This window comes from Cimex lectularius, unplaced genomic scaffold (assembly GCF_000648675.2).
Source record: "Cimex lectularius strain Harlan isolate CLEC.00 unplaced genomic scaffold, Clec_2.1 scaffold68, whole genome shotgun sequence".
NCBI lineage: Eukaryota > Metazoa > Arthropoda > Insecta > Hemiptera > Cimicidae > Cimex > Cimex lectularius.
In genome coordinates this window covers 1891533-1917573 of record NW_019392732.1, presented here as the reverse complement: position 1 = coordinate 1917573, position 26041 = coordinate 1891533, and the positions used below count along the sequence as shown (strand labels likewise).

The 26041-nt window shown below is 35.0% G+C and overlaps 1 protein-coding gene across 1 annotated transcript; it reads left to right on the top strand.

The window, feature by feature from the left end:
* Positions 1-24886, top strand: LOC106661589 (nitric oxide synthase, salivary gland). Its single transcript, XM_024226881.1, has 23 exons — positions 1-149; positions 12890-13052; positions 13105-13196; positions 15538-15676; positions 15751-15890; positions 15948-16122; positions 16181-16282; positions 16342-16536; positions 16602-16696; positions 16766-16910; positions 16984-17088; positions 17168-17238; positions 17739-17867; positions 17925-18099; positions 18172-18301; positions 18369-18635; positions 18723-18892; positions 18953-19163; positions 19220-19307; positions 19368-19489; positions 23340-23488; positions 23547-23738; positions 23796-24886. The coding sequence occupies exons 2-23, from the start codon at positions 12891-12893 to the stop codon at positions 23907-23909; spliced, it is 3168 nt and encodes a 1055-aa protein (XP_024082649.1). The 5' UTR covers positions 1-149; position 12890; the 3' UTR covers positions 23910-24886.
* The last annotated feature ends 1155 nt before the right edge of the window (positions 24887-26041 follow it).

The window sequence follows — 26041 nt, the reverse complement described above, 5'->3', positions numbered from 1 at the left end:
TTTCTCTTCCAGGAGGGTCCATGCGGGGGAACGACTTGCTTAGGAAGTGTTGTGTTTGGCCTGCCGACGAAGGTCCAGCTGAGAAGCAGGGACGAGCTGCTTAAACACGCCAAGGACTTTCTTGAGCAGTACTTCTCATCGATACGAAGGTACTTTTACATAACATAAATCATAGCATCCACTCCATAGGCCAGGCGGATCGTAGTTCCGAAAGACGATCTACCATAAGATAATCAAGCTACAATGTAAAGCCGAATAATGCTTGTTATTGGGAGGTTTCAAGTCCAACTGCTCGTTAGATGTAGAGGACGAGTGTTAAAAACAATTTTAAAATACTTTTTTAATTTTATAATCAATTAAAACCTCAAGGATTTCGCTTGGGGTTCAGAACCCAGAACTACTAGCGTGAGAAATTTTATGTATTTTTGAGTTTTAAATTGGAAATATGTACACACAAAAAAGTTACTAGATTTAACTAGTTTTCATTCAAACACTCACGCAATATGTGTTCAGTTAAAAAACCAATTTTTAGGAAAAAATGAAAATATCGAGATCGGGAAAGCTTGTTTAAAAAAGAAAAAAGGTTAATTGGAAAACAGTACCTGGTTCGTATCTGCACTGCGATGTTTGACAGGCCAATCAATCTACTTCTGCCAATCCGAATAAAATCTGTAAAAATGTCACAACAATAATATTGCCCAAGGTAATTAAAATCCCCATAAGAATACTGTTCAAATCTTAATCGCAGGACTAACTAAATTCATATTTTTAAAATATGACAAAGCAAAAAATAAAATTGCATCAAATTTCTAGGCATTAGTATTCCCAATAATTATAAAACATTAAAAGAAGTGAATATTTTTATGTACTAACAAGAACTGTAGAATTTAAAAAAAACAGCTTGGCCCAAATCAAATTCCGATGTTGCTAAATTATTTTTTAGAGCATCTTTCAACAACATTCACTCTACATCATATATACTTGACCAGAATACGAGCATAGCAATGGACACGACTTGAATATCCCTTTGTAACTCTCTTCTCCTCCGAGAGAAACTGACTAGTATGCTGGGAGCAAATACTAAATTCTTCAGCATATACTATGACAGCTTAAAACAAAACAAACAGTCAGAGCAGATCTCATCGCATAGGACAATTTAAAAATAGTGATGATGATTACCAAGCTGGAACATATCACCAACACAACCCAATAAAAAATTGCACTTTCAGGTGAAAATAACGACCGTTGCTGTACTCGATTTAAGCTCTCCCTGAAATTCTGCAATCCCGAAAAACCGGCCTCCAGCTACAAGTATAGAGGCTATTAATCAGATAAATGAGTAAATAATAGGTCGAGGGAGCAAACAGATGGCGGGAGAGTTAATGGCTCTCAACTATTAATACCTTTTTTACGCATTAGCAACCTAAACAGATAATGAAAATGTATATTTTTAGTGCAAAGATGACGTCCTAGAGGAGATTCACTGCCTTTTATTACCCAAGGGCGAATTCTTTCACCGATAACGGCTAATTCTGAATTTCGCAAATGCGGAAAGACCAAACTGAAATAACCTCAAAACGACCTTTCAATCTACGGTGCTTCAGTCTTGAAATCAATTTTCCTTTAAAAACAGGAGAAATTATGACATCTGACGTCTCCCATGCTTATTTCGATTGAAACAGCTCTAGGCTTTTACTTTAAATTGAAGATAAGAACTGCTAGAAGGTGGCAGTACACCTATAAGTCTCCGATCATCCTGGTCCGCCTGTTTTCATGGGCTTTGTCCGTCAGACGCGGTTCACATTGTGCCATCTTCAATCGTGGCTTGTGTTTTTTTTTGTTTTTTTGTAACAAATATAGGGTCACGATGGGCAATTCACCTGCAAGGAGGTAGACCAGAACGACCAACCTTGTAGATAGCTTTCAATTAATTAAGGTTTTTAGTTGAGATAAAAAAGTCAGCATGACAAACGGGATTCGAACCTACGGCCGCTGCTGTACCACTTGAGCTATCGTGACTTCGATCCACTCGAACACTAACTTCCCATCTCAACCCCACCTTTTGAATTTTCCCTCCTTTTTGAAATTTATATACAGGCCGGTGTTCCGCAAGGTAGTATCCTTGGTCCTATCATATATATCATTTATACTGCTGACCTACCAATACATCCTGACATTATTATCACCACATACGCGGACGACACCGCAATCCTATCCTCTAACTCGAATCCTGTCCAAGCTACCTCCAACATCCGGGAACACCTTGAGCCTATCGAAGACTGGTGTAAAAATGGAGGACAAGACTGAACGAAGAAAAATTCGCTCAGTGCAGTTTTACGCTGAAAAAGCAGTCTTGTTCTCCATTGTACAACAAAGAGATACCAGTTCACACTCAAGGCAAATACCTGGGACTACATATCGACGGCAGAGACTGACGTGGAATCCCCACACAAGACTTAAAAAACAACAACTTAATACAAGACTTGGACTACTACGAAGACTACGTCTAAGACCGAAATCGAGTTTGACAATTAAGACAAAACTAACACTATACACGACTTTACTAAGACCATATGGACATACGTAGTGGAACTGTGGGGTACAGCCAAGCCTTCCAATATTCAGCGCATGCAGTTCTTCCAATCAAAATTCCTTAGACAAATTGTCAAAGCACCTTATTATGTCACAAACCTCACTATCCACAAAGGCCTCAACATTCCTTTTGTCAACGAATTAATCCGGTCTAGATTCCAAACCTTCTACACTCATTCCCATCATGACAACATACCACGTCGCCTCAACCGAAAGTGGCCTAGGGATCTCCTTGCCCCCTAATCATACATACTGAGTGCCAGTATTGGCTGGCTCCTCAAAGCATGTGTTCTACCGGTGCAGTGCTGGCATTAGTGTTAGTGTTGTGCTGTGTGATTTATTAATCATGTGTACATATTTGTGTAGTACACTATCATGTATAGGTAATAAATAAATTAAAAAAAAACTTTTTACATAATAATAAGAACAGTTAGGCTAAACTACATCGAAAAACGTTCAACACTTCAGCCAAAGATCCGTGGGTGTGATGGACGTTCTGATATTTGAAATTTTCTTGGAAATGGACTGCCAATATAAAAAAGCGATTCCGGCGAGTTGAGCCGTATGAAGGGCTGTTTGTAATTGGGAGAAAAGACTTCACTGGCCAGTGTTCTGAGGAGATAGGAGTAGAATCTTTCAGTCCTTCTGTCAATATCGCGCCTAAACGCTTCTCCAACTCTCAGCTGCCGCTTTTGTTTTGTCCCACTTGGAAGAACCCCCTCGTTATCTTCTCTCCTATCGGATTAGTTGCAGCTTAAAGGGGAAAAAAGGATTGAGAAAGAGGGAGATAGGGAGAGCGAACTGTCTGATTTTAAAGTCGTGCCCTTTACCGGGCGAATCCTTTCCGTTTTATACGCAATGATTTAAAATTGTCCCGCGCCCGCATTGTTCCCGGTGAGAAACGGTGAAATTGAATGAAAAGAAGAGAAATATTTTTGAACATTCGTAATAATTATTTTTACATAAATTAAAGAATATATTAGTGTACAGCAGTTGACAATGAAAAACTCTCAACAGAAAGGAAAAATACAGTATATAGGATATATTTATCCTAGAAAATTAAATTAATACTAATCAGAAAGACTTAAAGGAAGACTGAGCAAGACTAACATACCAGCTGTTTACATATTAACATTAATTTGATAGTTAATTAATTTGAAACTAATTATAACTAAGTAGTAACACAACCAAAAATCTTGGGTGAGTTTCAATGTTTGTTTAAAATATTATTTTAACTATTGAGCACATAAAAAACTACAATTAAAATAAATAAAACTATAAAAGTTAAACTCCTAAAAATTCACTGCACAGAACCACCATGAACCCTAAACAATTAATTATAACATTACAGCAGAATAAGATATTTAAAGTTACACCATGACGCACATAAAGGATGGAAAATTACATGAAAATATCCACAAATTATTGGCCGGTGCAAAGCAGAAAAAAAACAGAAAGAACACTAAAGAGAAAGAAGAAAGAACACTAAAATAAATAGTCAGTTCACACTACACAGTTAATTCAGCTACCAATGCACGCGTTTCACAACTTTATAAAATGACTTAGCAGACCAAAAAGCATGCGGAACACGTCTGGAGGCGAGATGCAGAAAACAGAGGCACATTAGAAGGACAGAGGTGATGATCAGGGGCACATTAGAACTACAGACCAGGAACAAACAGAATCAACTCGATGCCTAGATGGCAACAAAATACTTTCAAATCGTTACATGATTACGTTTTTATTGTCGCGTGAGAATTTATACGATATTAGCCGTTTGACAGGAAAACCAGCTAGACAGACCTGGGTTATCGGAGATATACATGCATAAGTCCAGCAATCATGTTGTTTACTTATTTGTTTAATGTTAGCTGGAATGTTGATGAAGATTCTTATCCCCTTGCATATGCCAATCTTCATTGTTCAGCCGATTTTGTATTATTATCCAAGAGGCACAATAAACGAAACAACAGACCGACCAATGAATGTAGCGAAATGTAGAAAGACATCCAACGTACCAAACTAAAGAGACTAGGCAGACCAAGTTATTTTGACATTATTCTAACTTAAAAAAATGACGCCTCTTACGAAACAATGCATAAATGAACCTCTGTATTTGTTACACCTCACACACCTTACAGACAAAACCAGCAGAAGTACAAACGAGTAAGATCAAGGAACACATCAAGGAACACCTCAAAGATCTCAACCAAATTGAATTGAAAATTGTTAATTGTTCGCTTCTTTCCTGAGTGATAAAGAGAATGTAACGTTGGATGATATGCTGACATTTGACCTTCTACACTGATCAGTCAGTAAGACTTGACTGACAATCGAAGAATCCCTCAAACAACTAGACTAGGCAAACCGGGAGGTTCTGTGATTATTCAAACTTATAAAAAGACACCACAACACAGAACAATCCACTGAATATTGTTAGATGCTGAAAACCGCCGGGCAGACAAGATCAGAAGACTGAGCAGATCGGAGATTATCTCCCCAGAGAACTCGACAAAATAGTTTAAAATGGTCTCGTTGACTTAGATTCTTATTATGTTGCATTGACTGTTTCAGTCATTGTAGAAACTAATAAAAAGACCAAGAAGAAACAACACAGACCAAAAAGAGATTATTTCTTTGCCGATTGCTAATGAGAATATCGGTGTGGATTTTTATTCCTTGGCCCATCTGGAGAAGATGAAGCTACAGGATCACCTCAGAGACCTCAACAAGATATCTCAAACTGTCTCGTTATTTCAACTTTGTACCCGTCTGTATGTGTGTGTAGGCAGGGGAACGTGTTTTAGCATTCTAAAATCGAGCCCGAAAAGGTTATCCACAACCGATGGATTGTTATTCATCGGTTAGTCTCTTTCACTACAACTTAAAAACGGACATGACTGACAAAACAACCCACAGACTAAGGCAAAATGCTGAAGAATGTCCAAATGTAAAACCAGCATGACGACTGAAGCACAATTTAAGCATAAAGAAGAATCCTTTTGGTTATGTTTCGATATGTTCAAAACCTTATTATCACTCAAGCTCTATGCTATGAAGGCTATGAAATCATTCATCAATGGTATTCGCAAACCAAGAGACTATTGTTCCTTTTTTTTCATTTGGTCCACATAGTTATTTATGTCCTTTACAGTTCGATAATTATCATGGCATAGCATGGTCGGATATGAAAAACGATCTGTTCAAAACATTATTATGATTCAAACACCTCCTATGAAGTCAAGTTTTCGCCAACCAAGAGACTCTTGTCCATTATTCATTTGGTCCATATGGTGGCTCTTGGGCTATGCATGCAAACAAGTAAACTTCGTCCAATAGGACGCGATTTACCAAACAACACACAACTGGCAGACAAAACCAGCTAGAAACACTAAAATTGGCGGTCGGAGTAGATCGAGAGGCAGCTCTGAGACCTCAGAAAATATTTAAAAATGGTCTCTTTGTTCACTTCTTTCATGATTGTTAATGACAGTGTAGCCGTTATCCGTGGTTAGTATTTTTTCCATTATTTGAACTTGAACAAAAAAACTGGCACGACTGATGAAACGACGCACAGACCAACCACTGTCTCTGAGGAACTTTTCTTGATTCCGCTTGATGACGGTGAGGCTACGTATAATTTATATTATTTGTATTCTTAAAATTCTAACATAAACCAGTAGACTGACCAGAGTGCATTTCGTCTTGTCTCCTTGGTAATTTCACGATTACCAGCGAAGGTCGTGCCGTAATGAGCTATGCGGCTTGAAATAACGCGAAGCTATAATTTAAACACCTAGACCGCTTTGTCTCCTAGCCTCAGAGATTTCCATTAGGCGTGGAACGTTTCCAACCCTTCCGCAAACAATTCGGGCTGTATTATTGTACCGTCACGTAAAATAAACATTTTACAGGATCCTCCGCCAATCACCTGTTACGTTTAAGTGGCGCATCAGGCTTTAAGAGAGGAGGCGGTTATTAAATCCCCAGTTTGTTTCCAATCCCTCTCTGGTACAGAACCTTCGGCTTTACGTTGTTTCCACTACCACTCCTAACTCTTTCTGTGACAGTGCTTTTTATAATAAATTTAACTGTTTACCTTCTGACGAACTAAATTATTTTATAGATAACAATTAGAATTGTATGAAAAATTAGATATGATACAATGATTTAAATCAAGTTGAAGAAATTCAAAATTCATCTAATTCTCTCTAACACCCGTTGTTCAGACTAACCCAACAATTTGAGTGCACTAGCCAACGATTTTAAATAATAAAGATAAGACTAATAACCAGGATTGAAATTACGTTCTCTCTACTTATCACTTAGACAAAAGTTAATTATTTTGGCTTCAAACCCTCATAGATTTTAAAGCGCCGTTTAAAAAAATTATATGTCAGGGAGGTAAGCAGGGTGAGGCAATACGGACTCTGCTTCTGTTCCTGGAAATGTTGCCTGGGTCAAAATCAAACACTGGCTAAACTTCCTTACAGCGTGTTATTTTGCTTTTTTTAACTCCATTTACTCTATTGGACTTGAGTGTAAAGCTCAGATCCAATTGCTTTGGCATATGAAGACAAAAGTATAAATCATCTTCATATTAACACAAAATGCTCTTTTACGAAAAACCCCAAGCTTTAAGCTTTCCAATGGATGTATCTAATGGATTTTTGATAAAACCAACGACAATATGAATTCAGGTTAAATATTCCGGTCAGAATTTCAAGATATTTAAAGCGCCGATTAGCTCAAATAATTCATAAATGGTAGCATGTGAATCCTCTAATGGACTACCTTGAAATGAATCGTCTCGTCTTTACTTTGAGTAAACTCATATTCCACAAATGTGGAAATGCATCATAAATGTTTTGTATATCATAAATCGAAAAAGCCCCCATACTTCCTCCAAACTTCTGCTGTCCAGACCGCTCGAATCTTCCATCTTGGTGATGAAACAATTCGATTATCGCTCTTATTTTACTTGTCCTTGATAAATTAAAGAACTGACTTCTTTATTAGTTGATTATTAGACACAGGTGCAAAGCCTTCGATGAGATACTTTGTACAGGACTTTTTTACCAAGTTCCTGTCTACGGGACACACAGGTTCAGTCAATTTCTGGTTGGTGTATAAACAGTTTGATAGCCTAATAATTTTTGACTTCGTTATGACACCCACAACTTAGTTTAATTTATTAGAACTCAGATTCCAAATGAAAACGCTACTCTACAATACAAGCAATTGTTAAAGCTCAATAACCTACCGTAAACACAATCAAAGACTAAAGTAAAGCACAAGATGAAGATAAATCCTTTCAATTCTGTCTCGTTTGTGTTAATAAGCAAACATTGGTTAATACAACTTAGAGGTGGATTGTTAATAATTTGTTGTTTCATTCAGTATACCTAATTATAAGCGGGCACGACTGACGAAACTACACACAGATCGACCATGGATGGAAAAGGCGAGGTGCTGAAGGATGTCCAAAATATAAAACCAGCAGGCTACTTTAAGCAGAATAACTAAAGGATAAATATTAATCTTTTTTATTCTGGTTCGCCACTTCAAAGGAAGAAGAATAGAAGTGGTCATCCCGACGTCATTTACAATTCACCTTGATACTTCACTTGATAAGTACCGAGGTATCCCATGGTCGAATTTCCTGTTCAAAACTTTATTTTTAATTATGTTGAAGAGGATCAAAGAGGTCAATTGATACCTTCTCCTACAAGGTGTTGCTAACCTTTCAATTCATATCACACCATTATCAGGGCTTGAGTTTAACAAATTTACATTTAACAAAATAATTTTAAAATTTACAATAATATTATTGTGCAAGTAGTACTTACTCAACTATTATTCTATTTAAAATTAACAATGAAGTACATTTAATGTTAAATATTTTGAACTTTCTCGTAGTTTGCTTGTTTGCTTATTAACACATTCTACAAAAATAGGTTTGCTTTGAAGTCATTCTCTCTCTATTTCTTCGCCAAGTAAGAGATCCTTTCACTAAGTCCTTTGGTGGTTAGTGACCAAGGTCTTTTTGGTGAATTATCGCTCTTGTCACAAAGGACACCCATGTATATGATATGTCATAGCTATTTACTTTTGTTGAATCTTTTCGGCTCTGTTTCGCTTGTACTTTAAGAAAGAAAAATTGCGACATTTACTACAGCCCATCAACCCTACATTTTATAGTTACACGAAGATACATGTCAATAAGATAAATTTTCCAATAAATAATGTAAAAAAGTGTATCGATAGGATTTAAACGTGAGATTCAAAAAGAACGAGGACCTTAAGAAAAGTGGGCGGTGGATTAAAAAAAGGAAACCGATGTTAAAAATAAAAGCTTAAAATGGGAAGAGATTTGCCTTTGAAGTTATTTTCACCACGCCTTTATTTTCAGGGTCCCTTGCGATTTTTTTCCCACGGCTCCTCAGTAGTGTTGATTGGTAATGGCAGAAATTTTACAAGCCAAGTTATCAAATATTATAGACGTGACGGCATATTTTCAACCGTTGAATTTTTATATGTGTAAGTACCATCAAGGGTCTAAATTCAATTTTGCCCTCCTTGATGGTATTATTGTCGAGGAGATTGCCACTCGAGGGGTCACAATACGGCAACTTCCAGATTTAATATTTGCATTTAAAGAAATCCTCATGCAGGTGGATGGGCATAGGATCGGAACCGCCTCCACTCCCGAGCAGTTTAAACGGAAAACTTGGTCCGACTTTCCAAAGGAGTACGGAAATTTTACCCTGTGATTATAATAGGCCATAAACGTAAATAGCATGTACAGCAACACAAATGTACAGCATCAATTATAAAAAAGTAATTCAGGACCGTTGTAACGCAGAATTAAGCAGAAAAGTATCCAAGTAAGTAGCAGTTTAAACGAAAAACATACGTCAGAACTTTTTACAGAAATTTATGAGCAAAGAGGGCGATTTGAAAAACAAATAATGATTACATTTAATTTACTTTTAAACTGGCTTTTCTATTAACCATCGACTCTTCCTCCGATCCCCCCCCCCGTAAATCGACTTTCAAAAGCTTTAAAAGTATCTTTTGAAGCGCCTAGATGTTGCACTTTATCAGAGTTGCTAGCATTGAATTACTGTTCTGTAATTACATTCAAAGTGTTTTATGAGACTTATTAGCATTTGAATAGGTAGGTTTGTGCCAAGAGTTTTTATGACGATAAGTCAATTTCTGCTTCTTCAGTTTACAGATCAAGCATGACCAGTTTGTTCAGCGGAATTTGAAATTTATTTGCATGTCTTGCTGTATAGCACAAGATAGTGACCTTGTGAAGGAAGGTAAAGGCTTGTGAAAGAAACGTAAAAGGATTTCTTAGTTGACGAAGAAACCAGAAGTGACTTCATTGCAATGGCTTCAGTGATGATAATTTATTAACTCGGTGTCTTGAGCTACACATCACTGAATAAAGCTAAAAGCCGAAATACGTCCGACAGACCAAACCAATGAGGACGAAGATAAGCAGATCAAAACAATTGGAAACGTCCAAACTAGGTTAACAATAGCAATAGCGTATTAACAACAACAATAACAAATAACGATGTTTGAGTACATCCTGAGTCTCATGGACGTTAGTGGAGGGTAGCCAAAAATCTTGTAAATCAGTAGATTAATTTAATATAGAATATGATACCTTATCTTTAATGACAGCGCTGAAGGATGGTTAAATTTATCTTCATTTTGATGTTCTACAGAGATTTGCGTGATTTGAAGTTTATTTACACGTCGTAGCTACATAGTCCAAGAGGAGGACCTCCATATGGACTTGTGATAGAAGGGTACAAGAAGAATGGTTCTTTTTGGCATCGATGAAGCCTTCATAGCAACTGTTCGAGTGATAATAAAGTTTAGATTGTTGTTAAAATTCGACCAGAGTACGAGATGAACTGTAAACGACCTCGGGACGACCGTGCAAACCTATTTTTGTACAACGAGAAAGTTACTATTATTTGGTCGAGGCCTCTGAAAATTGCTTGTTTGGTCGATTTTGAATTTTGTCGTTGGGAATTTCAATTCAGCAGACATTAAACAAAAAAATATACGTTTTTTGCCTACTCAAAACATAATTATGTCATTTGTCCATTAAATCTCCACGCGACAAATATCTGTTTAATAAAACTGCCAAGGCGTGTGTAATATATTTGTAAAGTAGACGACACTCCTTAAAATTGAGTTTGTAAATAGAAAATAATAAATAATTGAATTCGCCCTGGCTCGGTCCTCTCCTCCGTTGTTTTTGCACACAAAAATACTGTCGTTGAAACGCATAAAAAAATGGTTTGTTGTTTATCCCGGGAGTGCGTGTTTTTCGATGTATACGCTTGTCACTCAGTGATGTATCGTATTTGTCTGAAAACCCTGCCCCTGCAGTTACATCATTTAACTCGATTTTAACGCCCGCATTGATCTATTTATCATTATACCAGATATCATCGAAAATTGGACGGTGGTTTTTCCTCTAACACCTTACCATATCCATTATACATCATGGGCACTCATAAAAGAAACTTCATGTCATTGGCGAAGAGGAACAAAATGGTATCAAACCAAAACGGATAGTTTAGACCAAAAACCAATAACTCATTTAAATAGTTTAATATTACAATGTAATAAATTAGAAGAATGTCAAGCTTGGTCGATTCCGATCAACACAGTTTGCCTATTCTTCCTGCTTCGGCTTTCAGAGGTATTTTCGTGTTCTATTTTGCTCACTTTTCTCGATTCCTTGTTAAATTCGATGATATACCTCACCTTGATCATCTCTGATCTTAGAGATGGACACAATTGACGAAATAACCCACAGCCCATCTATAGAATATGGGTAAACCCAGATGAATCATGCGTGAAAGACCAAAGCTACGAAGATAAAATTAGGATGATAGGAAACGTTCATTGAATTGATAGGAACAGACATCAAAAAGAACCTCTGGCCGCTTTGGTCTTCAGAAGTCAGCAAGACTAGACATGGCCTGTTCTGCCGAGAACATTCACACAAGAAGAAAACACTTTTCGAGATCCCTTGTTGAAGTCAGTTCAGTGATGAACAGCTTGGTGAACTCGATGGACGAAACAAACAAAACCTGGAATAAAGGGAATTCAAACGAAACTCGTCTGAAAGACCTAAGAACATAAGGTAAAACCAGGATGATAGAAAACATTCATCACCTAACAGTCATCAACACGACATCACGGACTATTTCGGTCTTCAGAAGTGCGTTTGTGCGTATTTTATCAACGGTTCGCAGACAAAACATACGAGACTAGACCGTCAACATGGTCCTCCATCGAGAACATTCTCTAAGTTGAAGACTGATGGAAAATTGGTGATTTTTCTTTTGGGGGTACCCTTGCTGTTTTGGTCTGTCAGACGAATTTCGGCATTTTAAATTGTGGGGTTTAAAGAAACATCCATCAGACCGTGCTGACAAAACGATACAAAGCCAGAAGTATTACGTAAAGACCAGATCATATGTGATCCTGATGCTTGACTAATTTGTCCAAAATGTTGGATTTTTAGCTGATCTTTTGGACAAACCAACGCTGAAGATGGCGAAACGCGTCTGACAGACCAAAATAGCAAGAATAAACTTGCTAAAACGATCGGAAACGACCAAATGCAGATTTTAATTTTAATGATTATTATGATATTATTAATGATCGCTTGTTGATATCCGTTAGGGGATGAACCTGTAATTTCATAGTTTATGATCATTCTAGTCATCCTACAAAACTCGCTGCTTTCGATTGTGGGTTTGCCTTTAATTAATGCGCACTATTAACAAAATATCACAAAGAACAAGCATTGAATACAGCAAAATGCACGACTGAGATGTCAAAGCCACGACCGGAAACGATCAAACTAGTTCAGCACCTCGCAAGCTTCAAAAAGGAAACAAATCTTTTAGAACAGTGTGAAACACAAAGTGAAAATGGGCTCACACATAAGATGAAACTCTGGGAAGTAGGTATAATTAGAAAAGTTACTTTTGCAAACCAAACACATACTTTCATCGACTTAACTTTATATTAGGTTCACGCCTTTTCCCTTTTATTAAGCAAACGTTTGCCGCGGGTCATATATATTAAACAAATAAGATTCGTTTAATTCCAGAAAAATTGCCGAATTTAAACTATTTTTATTGGGTTTGTTCAATTTTACTTAACTCCAACAATTATACAGGGAAATCCAGCACCACTGTGCTTTTATTGTCTTTAATATTCATTGATAAATCATGGGGTTTGGTTTTAGGATGCAGAGTCCAGCTCACGAGGCGAGGTGGGCCCAGGTAGAAAAGGAAATTGCGACGACCGGAACCTACGATCTGACGGAAACAGAGCTGGTATATGGTGCCAAGTTGGCTTGGAGAAATGCCCCGAGGTGCATAGGCAGGATCCAATGGGCCAAGCTTCAGGTATTGACAAAATGATCGACTCGACGAAATTTTATGAATTTATACTTTACAGGTTTTCGACTGCCGATCAGTTACGACCACCAGTGGTATGTTCGAAGCGCTATGCAACCATATTAAATACAGTACAAACAAAGGAAACATAAGGTACGGATATGTAGAATTTAAAAAAAAATCTTAGTCATCTCAATTTCCTTTTAACCCCAAGGGATTGGCTGAATCAGCCGTTCCTACTGAGATAAATTTTGAATAAAGTACATAACATGTCTGCACAGTTCTATACTGATTTGTGAGCTCATATGCATCAAAGAGAATAGGTAAAAAATGAATCGCAAGATTTCATTGCTTCTAAATCTAAATAATACAAATTAACACATTAAATTATTTAAAAATAATTAATTAAATGAACATACAAATTAAAAATTTCACACCAGTGTAATAACATATAAATAAACCAGGATACCTGAGACAAAGGCACATGATGCTCACAGAGTTCTATGACTCATATAAGACATGATCTTTTTTTTGTATTGTTATTATATAACCTACAACTTACAATAAGTAAATACAATTTACAATATGTAAATTTGGAAATTTACAAAGTATAACATGATAAAATTAAACATGAAGAAGCCACCCACTGTTGACACACCCTCCCACTGCACATCACTGAAGCAAATCCCTTGGCCAATGCCTCTCAGCCGACATAGAGGATTTCCAGGTAGAGTTATTGTAGAAGGTTGTTGGATGAGGGGGTTTGAGTTTGGGCATTGTGGAATTTATGTTAACAAGGTCGTGAACAAATGGAACACGAAGATCAGTGTGGATGGTTTTATTGGAGACTTAGAAGGGAGCATTCTTAGGACTTTGGATTGCCAAGCCTGGATACAGGATGAATTGGAATGTTTGATTACGCCCCAAACTTCCACTCCATAGGTCCATTTCTTATGAATTAGGGTTTGCAAAAGGTGTTTATTGTTAATGTTTAGAGGGTCTCAGCAAGAGTTTGTAAAGGTAGTTCATGTATGTCATTTCAGGTGAGTGTGTGGATTTCACCTCAGTATTTTATCAATATTCATTTCCAGGTATCGTATTATGTCAGCAGTTAGTATCAATCAAGTCGGTAAATATGTCATTCAGCTGTAATGTATAGCACAGTGACTTTCTTAGTTGAAAGTGACAAACCCATTTGCTTTCATTCAATTTGATTATGCACTTGTGGTACCAGTCTCTGAATAGGGTTAGGTGACTGCAGATAGAGCTTGCATTTTACTAATTAAGGCAAGACAAATAGAGTTCCAGTCAGGGGTTTTGATACCATTTATGGATTTTAGTTCCATACCTGGTGAAATATTTGCTTGCTCAGCAATCGAGTTTAACTGAATGTTGAACTGAACTTCAATGACAGGGCGCACCAATAATAAAAACTAACCAACAAGCAAAAATTACCAACAAAAAATTGGCTATTGGCCCAGCTATAACCACTGTGGCATGTTGACTTATTGTCTTTTTGTTAAACGCAAAGGATGACGCGATGGCACTATAGGAGCACCTCATTCATCGAACATTTTTACATACCCCCATATGGGGATTATAGCAATAACAAATTCTGTACCATGACAATCTACTTTACACCATAAGGCTTTTCCAAAACCAATGGAGAAACACTCAACATAAATACCACAACGCCTAGCTACCAAAAATGGCCAAATTCATGATAATTAGCACACCTAATGCAATAATGAATGCAATTAAACTCCAAAGAAATCCCATGATATACCTTAAAAATGGATGGGTTAGAGTGAGAAGAGAGGATAGTCATGTATTTGGAAATCATGAAAATGACTGTTTGGTCATCAGAACAAATTGTAAAAAGGATTTGGCCAAGGATACTTCCTTGAAGGACTCCAAATTATACTGGAATATAAGAGGAAAGAGATGTTCCCTGACCAGCTCGGCACAGGATGATAGCTTTATTAAATCCTTAAAATTGCATTTCTTTCAAAAACATATCAAAATGTAAAGGATAATTATTAAAAATATCAACAATATTGTTTTTGTTAAATATACAACAATTTTTACATTTGAAAAAATGAAATTAATTCAATTCTAGAACAAGTAAATAATTGCACAATTTTGAAGGTGTTCAAAATAAATCAAACATGAAATGGATCACAAGGAAAAAACTTGTTATTTGAACAAAATACAAGAAAAAGTTTTGTTTGTGGTTTCTATTAAGCATGCTAAACTTGTTGCTTTATATAATAGTCAAAGTGTGAAATGAGTAAACTTCTTGATTGTGAGGATGTCACTTCAAGTTTAATTACACTGATTGGTCAAAAGGAAACTTTGCTAACTTAACGACAAAGTACATCATTTTATAACTGTACACAAGTTAACTAAGTGTTAACACATAATAAGTAAATATTCCCAAATATTTTTATCACAGAATTATTTTTTCTAATGGAAAAACCAAATTAAATTTTAGAGCTGCAATCACTGTCTTCCCACACAAAACAGACCCCAAGCACGATTTTAGGATATGGAACACCCAACTAATATCATATGCTGGTTATGTAAAAGATAAAGGGATTGTCGGCGATCCAGCACAAGTTGAATTCACAGAAGTATTTGCATTAAATTAATAAGTTAATGTCACAGTTTGTACTTTATTTTATTGTTTTTTGTATTGTTTTTATAGTTATGTACAAAACTTGGTTGGAAGGGCAAAGGGACCAGATTTGACATTTTACCTTTGGTTCTATCGACCAACGGGGACGACCCTGACTATTTTGATCTACCGCCTGAGCTTGTTCTTGAAGTTCCTCTCACCCATCCAAAGTAAACTAATTCAAATTTAAATAAACATTGTAGTTTTAAGTAATTCTTTTCTTCCAGCTATGACTGGTTCGGAGAACTCGGTCTGAAATGGTACTCTCTGCCTGCTGTTTCGAGCATGATGTTTGACTGCGGAGGACTCCAATTTACAGCTGCACCCTTCAATGGATGGTATATGAGCTCGGAAATAGGTGGCAGGGATCTGTGTGATGTGCAACGATACAATATGCTCGAGGTAATGTTGAAGTAACTGAATATAAACTCGTATCATTGCTAAAAAAAATTATCTTTAGACAATCGCCCAAAAAATGGAACTCGACACCAGGTCTTCAGTGACACTTTGGAAAGACAGGGCATTTGTTGAGGCCAACGTAGCTGTCCTTCACAGTTTTCAAGTAATTATAATTTTACCTTGTCTATTCACAACAATATTAATGACAATTGTATTATTTAGGTGCACAATGTGACAATAGTGGACCATCATTCAGCATCAGAGTCTTTCATGAAGCATTTAGAAAATGAACAGAGGCTTAGAGGTGGCTGTCCGGCCGACTGGGGATGGATTGTACCTCCAATATCCGGTTCAATAACTCCTGTTTTTCATCAAGAAATGGTCAACTACATTATTTACCCCGCCTACTTATATCAAGTAAAAAAATATACTGAATATTAGAAAGATAAAATTCATATTTTTGCTAAACCTTCATTTGCTAGGAACCTGCCTGGATCTCGCACGAGTGGAAAGACATTTGTGGAGGACTTGGAGGAAAAAGGGAAAGAAGAAAATTCCATTTTAAACAAATTGCAAGGTATGATTTTATTGTTTAAATTTATGAACAGGTCAATTTACTTCAGTTAATCATTTGTGTCATTTTCAGGGCAGTAAAATTTACATCAAAATTGTTTGGCAACGCGTTATCAAAACGAATAAAAGCAACCATTCTATTTGCTACAGAGACAGGAAAGTCTGAAATGTATGCAAAAAAACTTGGCGAAATCTTTGGCCATGTTTTTCATTCACAAGTGAGAAACATTTCTATATAAATTAAAATAAATGATCCAATTGTTAAAATTTACTTATCGTTTAATTACATAGGTACTATCAATGGAAGAATATGATATGAGCAAAATTGAGCATGAAGCTTTACTGTTGGTTGTCGCCTCAACATTTGGAAATGGTGATCCTCCCGAAAATGGACAGGTTCATCAAAATTCAATTTAAAACTATATATTTATAAAAAATTTTCTTTAACTTTTTTAGAAACTTAACTTAATTTCAGGGCTTTGCGCAAAGTTTATACACCATAAAAATGGATGAATCAGGAATGACTAATGGAAACAACACCTCCAGGTACATTATTCCACTTCAGTGTAATTTTTTTAAATTTATTTATTTTTCTTTTGGCATGTTTTATTACCTGTACACGCTATTATATATTTTTAAATACTTGCCTTGTAATGTTTTATTGATACATTTTAAAAATATATTACCTCATAAGACACTTTTATTTTTCATTTTTTCATATGCAGTAAACCATTCTCCCTCTTTTTAAATTTTCCTTTCATCGTTATGTATGGACTAGTTCTATAATATAAGTACTGTATTATTTCAGGTCAATATTTCAATGTTGTGATTTCCATCATTCCATATTCAATTATTTGCCAACATTTCCATTTTTCGTATAATTTATTTGTTTGTGTGGCCCTCCTTTTAATACTATATAGTATTTATATGTTAGTTTTTGTTGAGTTTCTTGTCATGCCTAATCTTGTTGAACTGAAACTTTATAATCTTTCGGTTTTAAAGTACTCCTGCAATACTTAGTTAATTTGTGGTTATTTACTCAATAGCCTAGCAAGCTCAGCGTCATTCATCAAAGCGAACAGTCAGATTGACCACCAAACTTCGCTAGAACGGTGTGATTCGTTTAGAGGCTCTGTCACAGATGCGGATATGTTTGGACCTCTTAGCAACGTGAGGTAAAATGATTAATTTGAAACTTACCGAAGAATTTTTGACTATGTTTTTTTTTATAGGTTCGCCGTGTTTGCCCTTGGTTCTAGTGCCTACCCAAATTTTTGCGCATTTGGATCGTACGTTGATAATTTATTGGGTGAACTCGGTGGCGAGAGGCTCATGAAACTTACAACAGGAGATGAAATGTGCGGTCAAGAGCAGGCCTTTAAGAAATGGGCCCCTGATGTTTTTTCCGTATGAGATTTTTTTTTTTTTTTTTTTTTTTTTTGTAAGTTGTAAGTATACAAAATTGTTTGTCTGTTTCAGGTGGCTTGTGATACTTTTTGTCTTGACAATGATGAGACATTCCTAGAGGCCACACAAGTTTTACATTCCGAAGCGATAACAGCAGCAACTGTTAGATTTGTTGAATCCATACCAGATGATTTATGCAAAGGTATTTGAAATCATTCCATTAAAACATTCAATGTTTAGAATAATATATTAAACAAATATGCTTTTAGCTCTAGCAAAAAGTAATAATAAGAAAGTTGAAAGGTGTCCGTTGATTGGAAAAAGGAACCTTCATGGAAAAGGATCATCAAGAGCAACCCTTTTACTTGAAATTGGGCAAACAGAGCATATAAAATATGAGCCGGGCGACCACGTCGGAATTCTAGCTTGCAACAGGACTGAACTAGTTGAAGGGATAATTTCACATTTGGAATGTCCCATAGATCCAGATCGGCCTATTCAACTTCAAATGCTGAAAGAAACACATACACCAGATGGTTAATATACGTTTATGTTCAATAAATATTGAAATATAATGAAAATTGATGATTTTGATTAAGAATAAATAAATTTGTGTTTATAAGGAATAACAAGGAATTGGGTGCCGCATGAAAGGCTTCCAACGTGTTCGCTCAGAACTTTGCTTACAAGATTTCTCGATGTTACAACACCACCTTCTCCCAACATGCTGCAGTTCTTTGCCTCATGTGCTACAGATGAAAAAGACCAAGAAAAACTTACTCATCTTGCAACGGTGAATTTTCATTGAGATTCACGGCCTAAATTAAGTATTTTAAATTGTTTAAATTTACAGGATTCAGCGGCTTATGAAGATTGGCGGCATTGGAGGTTCCCGAATCTCTTGGAAGTCTTGCAGGAATTTCCTTCAGTACGCATTCTTCCGGCTCTGCTAGTGGCACAACTGACACCCCTCCAACCAAGATTCTATAGCATATCGTCTGCTCCTTCTCTCTACTCCAATCAAATTCATTTGACCGTTGCTGTAGTGCAGTACAGAACACAAGGCACATCTGAACATTTATTTTATCATGGCATATTTTATATACAATTTTTGTTTCAGATGGAAATGGACCGGTTCATTATGGTGTTGCATCTAATTACCTGTACGATATTAACATTTCAGACCATATTTACTTATTTGTGCGAAGGTAAAATAATATAACGCCACATTAAACATTACTTTTAATGACAGTTTAATTTATTTCCAGCGCGCCAAACTTTCACATTCCAAAAGAGGCAAACTCGCCTATAATCATGGTAGGCCCAGGAACTGGTATAGCTCCCTTCCGTGGCTTCTGGCAGCAAAGACTGGCCGAAAGAAGCCTCAATGGTAAATTTGTATAAATTAAATAACAGAAAATTTAATATTTAACATTTTTATAAATTACAAAAGCTGCATAGAAGGACAGTGATAAGCATGTGGTTAAGGTGTTACATTCTCAGCTAGTAGATACCACAAACAATTCTCACTGTCGCCTCTGGATTTTTCTGATGCATAAAGGAAGCATTGGAAGGTCTGGCAGGATGTTTCTGAGACCCTGAATTCGGTCCTGATCCTCTTCAAAATTGAGTTTCTTTGATGAAAAAACACCGGCACACTGAGGGGGCTCAATTTACACATATCTTGTTGTGAGCTCCCAAAATGAAACCAGGAAAGAGTACAATAAGTTCTAAAACTGTAGTGCTCAGGGGGAGTTTATTGGCAGATAAATTTAGAAAATGAATGTTGGTTACACCAGTAACTTTAGTAGAGGGAAGTTGTTAGTTTGATACTTTGTTAGTTATTCCGCCGACACCTGTTTGTGTATTGCTCTTTTTATAATTAAAAGCTCTTTTTATTGTTCCCAACAACAGGTTATGGGCCCAGGAACAGTGAAAGAACTTGTGTGAAATCTTTTCTTTCACAAGAGGTGTTGAGTGTAATTAATGTTAATTTATTAGGACTTGCTTGGAAGTTTGTTTTTGTTCGTTTGCAAACATGGCGTCTACATCTGCCGTACTGGTAAATTTGAAACCGTTTGATGGAAAGAACTTTCTTGACTGGGAATTCAGAATAAAGACACAACTAGATCAGGAAAATTGTCTTCAGGCACTGGAAATAAAGGAAGAAAGGTTGACTGTGGCTGACTACAGAAAACTCTGTAAAGATGAAGGATATTATTGTTCAATCTTTAGCGGACAAAGTGCTCGGTATTGTGAGATCAAAAACAACTGCAAAGAAAATGTATGAAGCTCTAAAAACTACATACATGAATGTCGGCTTATCTGCAAAGGTGGAATCGAAACGACAGCTTATAGAAATGAAATTTGATCAGAAGAAAAATACATTGGTAAATTTCTTTGAAACATTCTTCAGGACGGTACAGGAATTAGAGTATGCTGGATCAAAGCTTGACAAAGATGACATAATTTCGACTTTATTATTAGCTATGCCAAAATCCTATGAATCTATTACAAGTTCCCTAGATATATTATTTTCTCAGAATGCAGATAATATTACAAATGAATATGTCAAGAATAAACTAGTTCAAGTGAGTTCAGATGTAGAAGGTCCGTTTACACCCTTAACTTATGATGGCTACAAATATTATGCAACTTTTGAAGATCATTATTCACATTTTACATATGTTTACCTACTAAAAATAAAATCAGAAGTATATGATAAATTTAGGGAATATCATGCAAAAGTCTCCGCACATTTTCATAAAAAAATATCATATTTTCGTTGAGATAAGGGAGGAGAATATGTCTCAAACTCATTTATTCAGTACTGTAAGGAACATGGTATCACATTAGAATACAACATACCACGTAATCCGGAGCAAAATGGAATATGTGAACGCATGAATTGCACAATACTAGATATGACCAGATTCATTATAATTGACTCAGGCTTAAATAACGAATTATGGGGAGAAGCCGTACGAACGTCAATATATACAATTAACAGACTTTTTATAAAAGCAACTGGGAAGATGCCAGCTGAAGTTTGGTTCAATAGACCAGTCAACCTAGAAAAAATTAGAGTATTTGGAAGTTGGGATTTTGCACATATACCCAAGGAGGATCGAGATAGAAAATTATTAGAAAGGTGTAAACAGCTTATAATGATTGGAAATGGTTATCGATTATTCGATTATGGTATCCTGATGAGCGCAAAATAATTACTGCTTGTTCTGTAAAATTTGATGAATCACAAAATCGACCTATCATTAATACTGAGGAAGATGAAGTACCAGTTTCTGCCAAAGAGGACAATCATCCTATACCAGAAGAAGTGAAACCTACACCAGAAGAAGAAGCTTAAGAAGAGGATCAGAGGCAATTTTCAAGAGTAAAGAGATTGCCTAGAAGGTATGATGATTTTGAAGTAGAATTAATGATGGCACTATCTGCGGGGCATTTATCTTCTGAGGTGCCTACTTCTTATAATGAAGCAATCAACTCAAGAGACGGATGGGATGAAGCCATTACTGAGGAGCTACAGAATCATGAAAAAAACAACAACATGGGAAATGGTATCTAAACCTCAAGGTGTGAAACTAATTGATTCAAAGTGGGTTTTTACTGAAAAGACCATATCCAATGCCAATTAAGAAAGCTCGCTTAGTTGCATGTGGTTTTCTTCAAGAACTGGTTGAAGTTGATCTGTATGCACCAGTAGCTCGGATGGTGACACTACGAGCACTATTAGTTTTTTCACTACGGCAAGAATTAAGACTTCATCTGCTTGATAAAAAAGCAGCATTTCTGAATGGGACACTGAAGGAACCAATTTATATGAAACCACCTGCAGGATGAAAGAACATTCAGGAAGGATATGTTTGTAAGTTGATTAAGTCGTTATATGGATTAAAATGTGCACCAAAAGAATGGAATGATTGTTTTAATTCTTATATTATAAAAATGGGTTTTGTAAGGAGTAACGTAGATCCTTGTTTGTATAAAAGGGTTAATACATATTTACTAATATGGGTAGATGATATAATTTTGGTAACTGATAAAGAGGTTGAGTTTTCAGATATTATAAATTTGTTAAAATCAAAATATGAGATTAAAGCAATTATTAATACTAATGGGAAGAAAAATAAATTTCTGGGAATTGAAATTGAAAGGGATAAATAAAATGATAAAATGTATTTATCACAAAATGATCTAATTAATAAGATTTTAGATAAATTTAAGATAACTAATTGTAAAGAAAGTGCTGTACCTCTGCCTGTTGGACTTAAATTTGACTTAATTAATTATAATCCTACTGATTGTGTTTTGCCATATAGAGAACTGGTTGGAAGTTTAATGTATTTGATGTTAGGTACACGACCAGATTTATGTTTTGCAATTACATTCTTCAGTCAGTTTCAGCATAATTTCAGTCCAACACAATGGAAGCATTTGAAAAACGTTTTAAGATACTTAAAAGGTTCAAAAAATTGTAAATTAATTCCTCCAGTTCCTTGTATCCATAGTCAATAAAAAATCAAACTTTTAAAAAAAAATTCATTAATTTAAAAAAATATGATTATTTAGAGATCGTGACATTTGGTTTGATGTGGTGTAGGTATCTCAATAAAGATCAAAACATTGGCACGATAAAGAAAACGTTTTTTGAAACCTACATCACACCAGACCACATCTCACAATCTCCAAATATCATCAACTAACAATCAATAAACACCACACATTAAATAAATATGTTGCAATATCATTTGACTTGTGGTATTTTATTTTTTAGTTTATATTGATGGTTGATCTGTGAGTTGGTGAACACATCAATCATCATCGGTTTGCTTGCTGGGTCTACTCTCACAGGTTTTTTGATGTTACGAAAACACATTTTGACTCTGTCCCATCTTAAGCGAGAAGCGACCCAGTAAGCGACCCAGTGCTGGTTCAACGTGTATGTTTGTGTTTTGAAAAAGATAATCTTAGCACACTTTATTTCTTAATTAACATTTGTATAACCATGCTGGAGATTTAATCAATAAACAACTAAAATAAAAGAATTTATTACTTGATATTGTATTCCTTGCTGATATTAAGTTTGATCAATTTCAGTTCAAATTTATTGGAAAAAATACAAATAATATAGATAATGCTAATGACAAATAACTTAGTTCCATTATATTGATTTAAAAAAAAAAGATTGTGTAATATTATTAAGTTTGAAACAATTTCAGGACCAGATAAATTTGGAAAAATGTCATTATTTTTCGGCTGCCGCCTGCGGAATCTAGATCTCTATCAGGATGAGAAGGAGTCCATGGTCAAAGAAGGCGTTCTGAGTAAAGTGTACCTCGCATTGTCAAGAGAGCCTTCGATCCCAAAAGTAAAAAACTCTCCTGGTTTGATATTTTAGCATAACAAACTAATTTGATTCCTTTTAGACCTATGTCCAAGACCTGCTAAGGGTTGAAGCGAAAAGTGTCTACACACAGTTGGTAACTGAAAGAGGACATTTCTACGTTTGCGGAGACTGCACAATGGCCGAACACGTGTTCAAAACTCTGAGACAGATAATTCTGGAACAAGGAGGAATGTCTGACAACGAAGTAGACCTTTATATGTTGTCTATGAGGGTTGGTATATTTAACTATAACAAAAAATAATATGTAGTTAACAAATATGTTATCTAGGATGAAAACCGATATCATGAAGATATATTTGGCATTACACTTAGGACAGCTGAAGTTCACAACAGATCGAGGGAATCTGCAAGAATACGCATGGCATCCCAATCACAGCCTTAGCAGAGGAAGAGCAGTAGCCCATTTACATTGGCTACTGGATTTATACATTCCATTAGAACTTTCCTTAACAACTAATTTTTTAAGTTATATTTTTTAAACTAATCAATAAAGCACAAGACCTGGAAATTTTCATAGGTTTATGTACAAAATATGCAGTTTTTGAGCAGCTTTTCAGATTCGATTTGTTCCAAAAAATGTCTAACGCATATACATAACAATTTTTTTGTAATCATGCTAAAAAAATTTACATTTATGTCAATAAAGAAAAGACTAAATAATCTTATCATAGCAGAATTACTATAAATAACATTTTCGGACAAGTTTAAAACGTAGATTTACTTCTATTTTATAAAACTAATCTTCCAACTATAAATTGTAAATATTCTATATCATTGTGAAACATTTGTTTTTGTTTGTTTTCTTCTATATTTCATGAGCAGTGGTTTATTGGTTTATATTAATAAAGTGAGACATACTGGACTGATTAAAAGTATTAAAGTGATGATTATTGATTATACATAATTTAAACCCATACATATGTTTTGCATAATAAAAAAGCAAAAAAAAGGCCTTTGATAATAAAATGTGAGATATTTATATATTTGTAAATTTAAACTGTGTCATTACTTCATACAAAATGGTATTTATTGTAAAGCTTTTAAAAATGTGTATTCCATTTTTACAATTTTTTTCTTCTTCTAAAATTGTCATGTTTTTGGTTGCAAACACTTTTACAAACGCTGAACGGTATTGTTTAAAAAACTAACATTGGGTCAAATAAGATAGAGTGGCTTATTCTAAAGATAAGATTTTTGATTAAGATTGGTTTTTCTAAGTAGATAGTTGACTTTTTCTGATAAAATCTTCCTTTATTCCTTGAAATACATAAAAGTACCAAATGCTGCATGCATCGAAGATTTTCTTAAGACATCCACAAGTCAATTTGTTTCAAAATATAAATTCAATTAATAATATATTATTATTATATTTTCAATTTAAATAATAAAGTAGTTTTACACAATTGACAAGAAAAAATTAACCAATTTAATTTTTTTTATCAGAATTAGATTATTATGATTATTTTTTATTTCCCTTTGCCTAATAATTGTCATTTTTATTAATTGCATGTAAGAATTTTCTTCATTTTTTTGGTACTTGGTCAGTGGAAATACTTTACCTTGATGATGAAGTACAATATAATCAAAGTTGGTGGTGTGTGTTCATCTGTGAGTCAGTTTTAAAAAATTCAGTGAACACGTGTGGAACCAGCATTGGGTCTATCTACTCTCGCAGATTTTGATGTTATTCAAACTGTATCCTCGCTGAAGCTGGGGGCTTGGCCGAATCTCATTTAAATAACATCAAAGGCTGTAGATGAACTGAGTGCTGGTTCAAGGCCTTAAAAAAATATTTTTTTCAGTTAAATTAAATAATAATTTGAAGCATAGCTAGAACGTAAAAATAATATAATAAGCATGATATTACAAAAAAAGATCGGAAAGAGTCAATGAACGTAACTCCACTGACTGAGTGTTAGTTGAATCATATTTACTCTTTCATTTTAGAAATAATTTTTAATAAAATTAACAAAAATTGTAGAACCACTTTTTGTGATGACTGGCACGTTTTATTTTTATGGATAATAATCCATTTTTTATTCTTCAATTTCTCAAATTTCAAAATTAATAAAATTGATATTGAATTGAATAACTATACTATAGAAAATGATAATATAAATTTAATATTTTCTTAATAATCACTTCTTGTAAATAAGAAATTGTCAAATTGTTATCAACATTTAATATTATTCATATTAAAAAAAAATGTTCGAAAATAATACATTTCACTGTCCAATATTGATGCTTCTACTATAGAACGTGATATCTTTTTATTTGAAACTTTCCAAGGTAATATAATTGATGATTATATTAGCCTTATAATGATACTCAATTATCTATTTTTGAAATTATGTAGGTTAGATGTCAAATATTGTAACAATGCTGAAGAAAAGAGGAATAATGTCTTTTGATCTATAGTCTTTTTGTGACTTTTTCAATATAGTAACAATTAAAATAACATTAACATTTTTTTTTTCAACAGTGGGGCTTTTTCAGTCATATTTTCTCACAAAT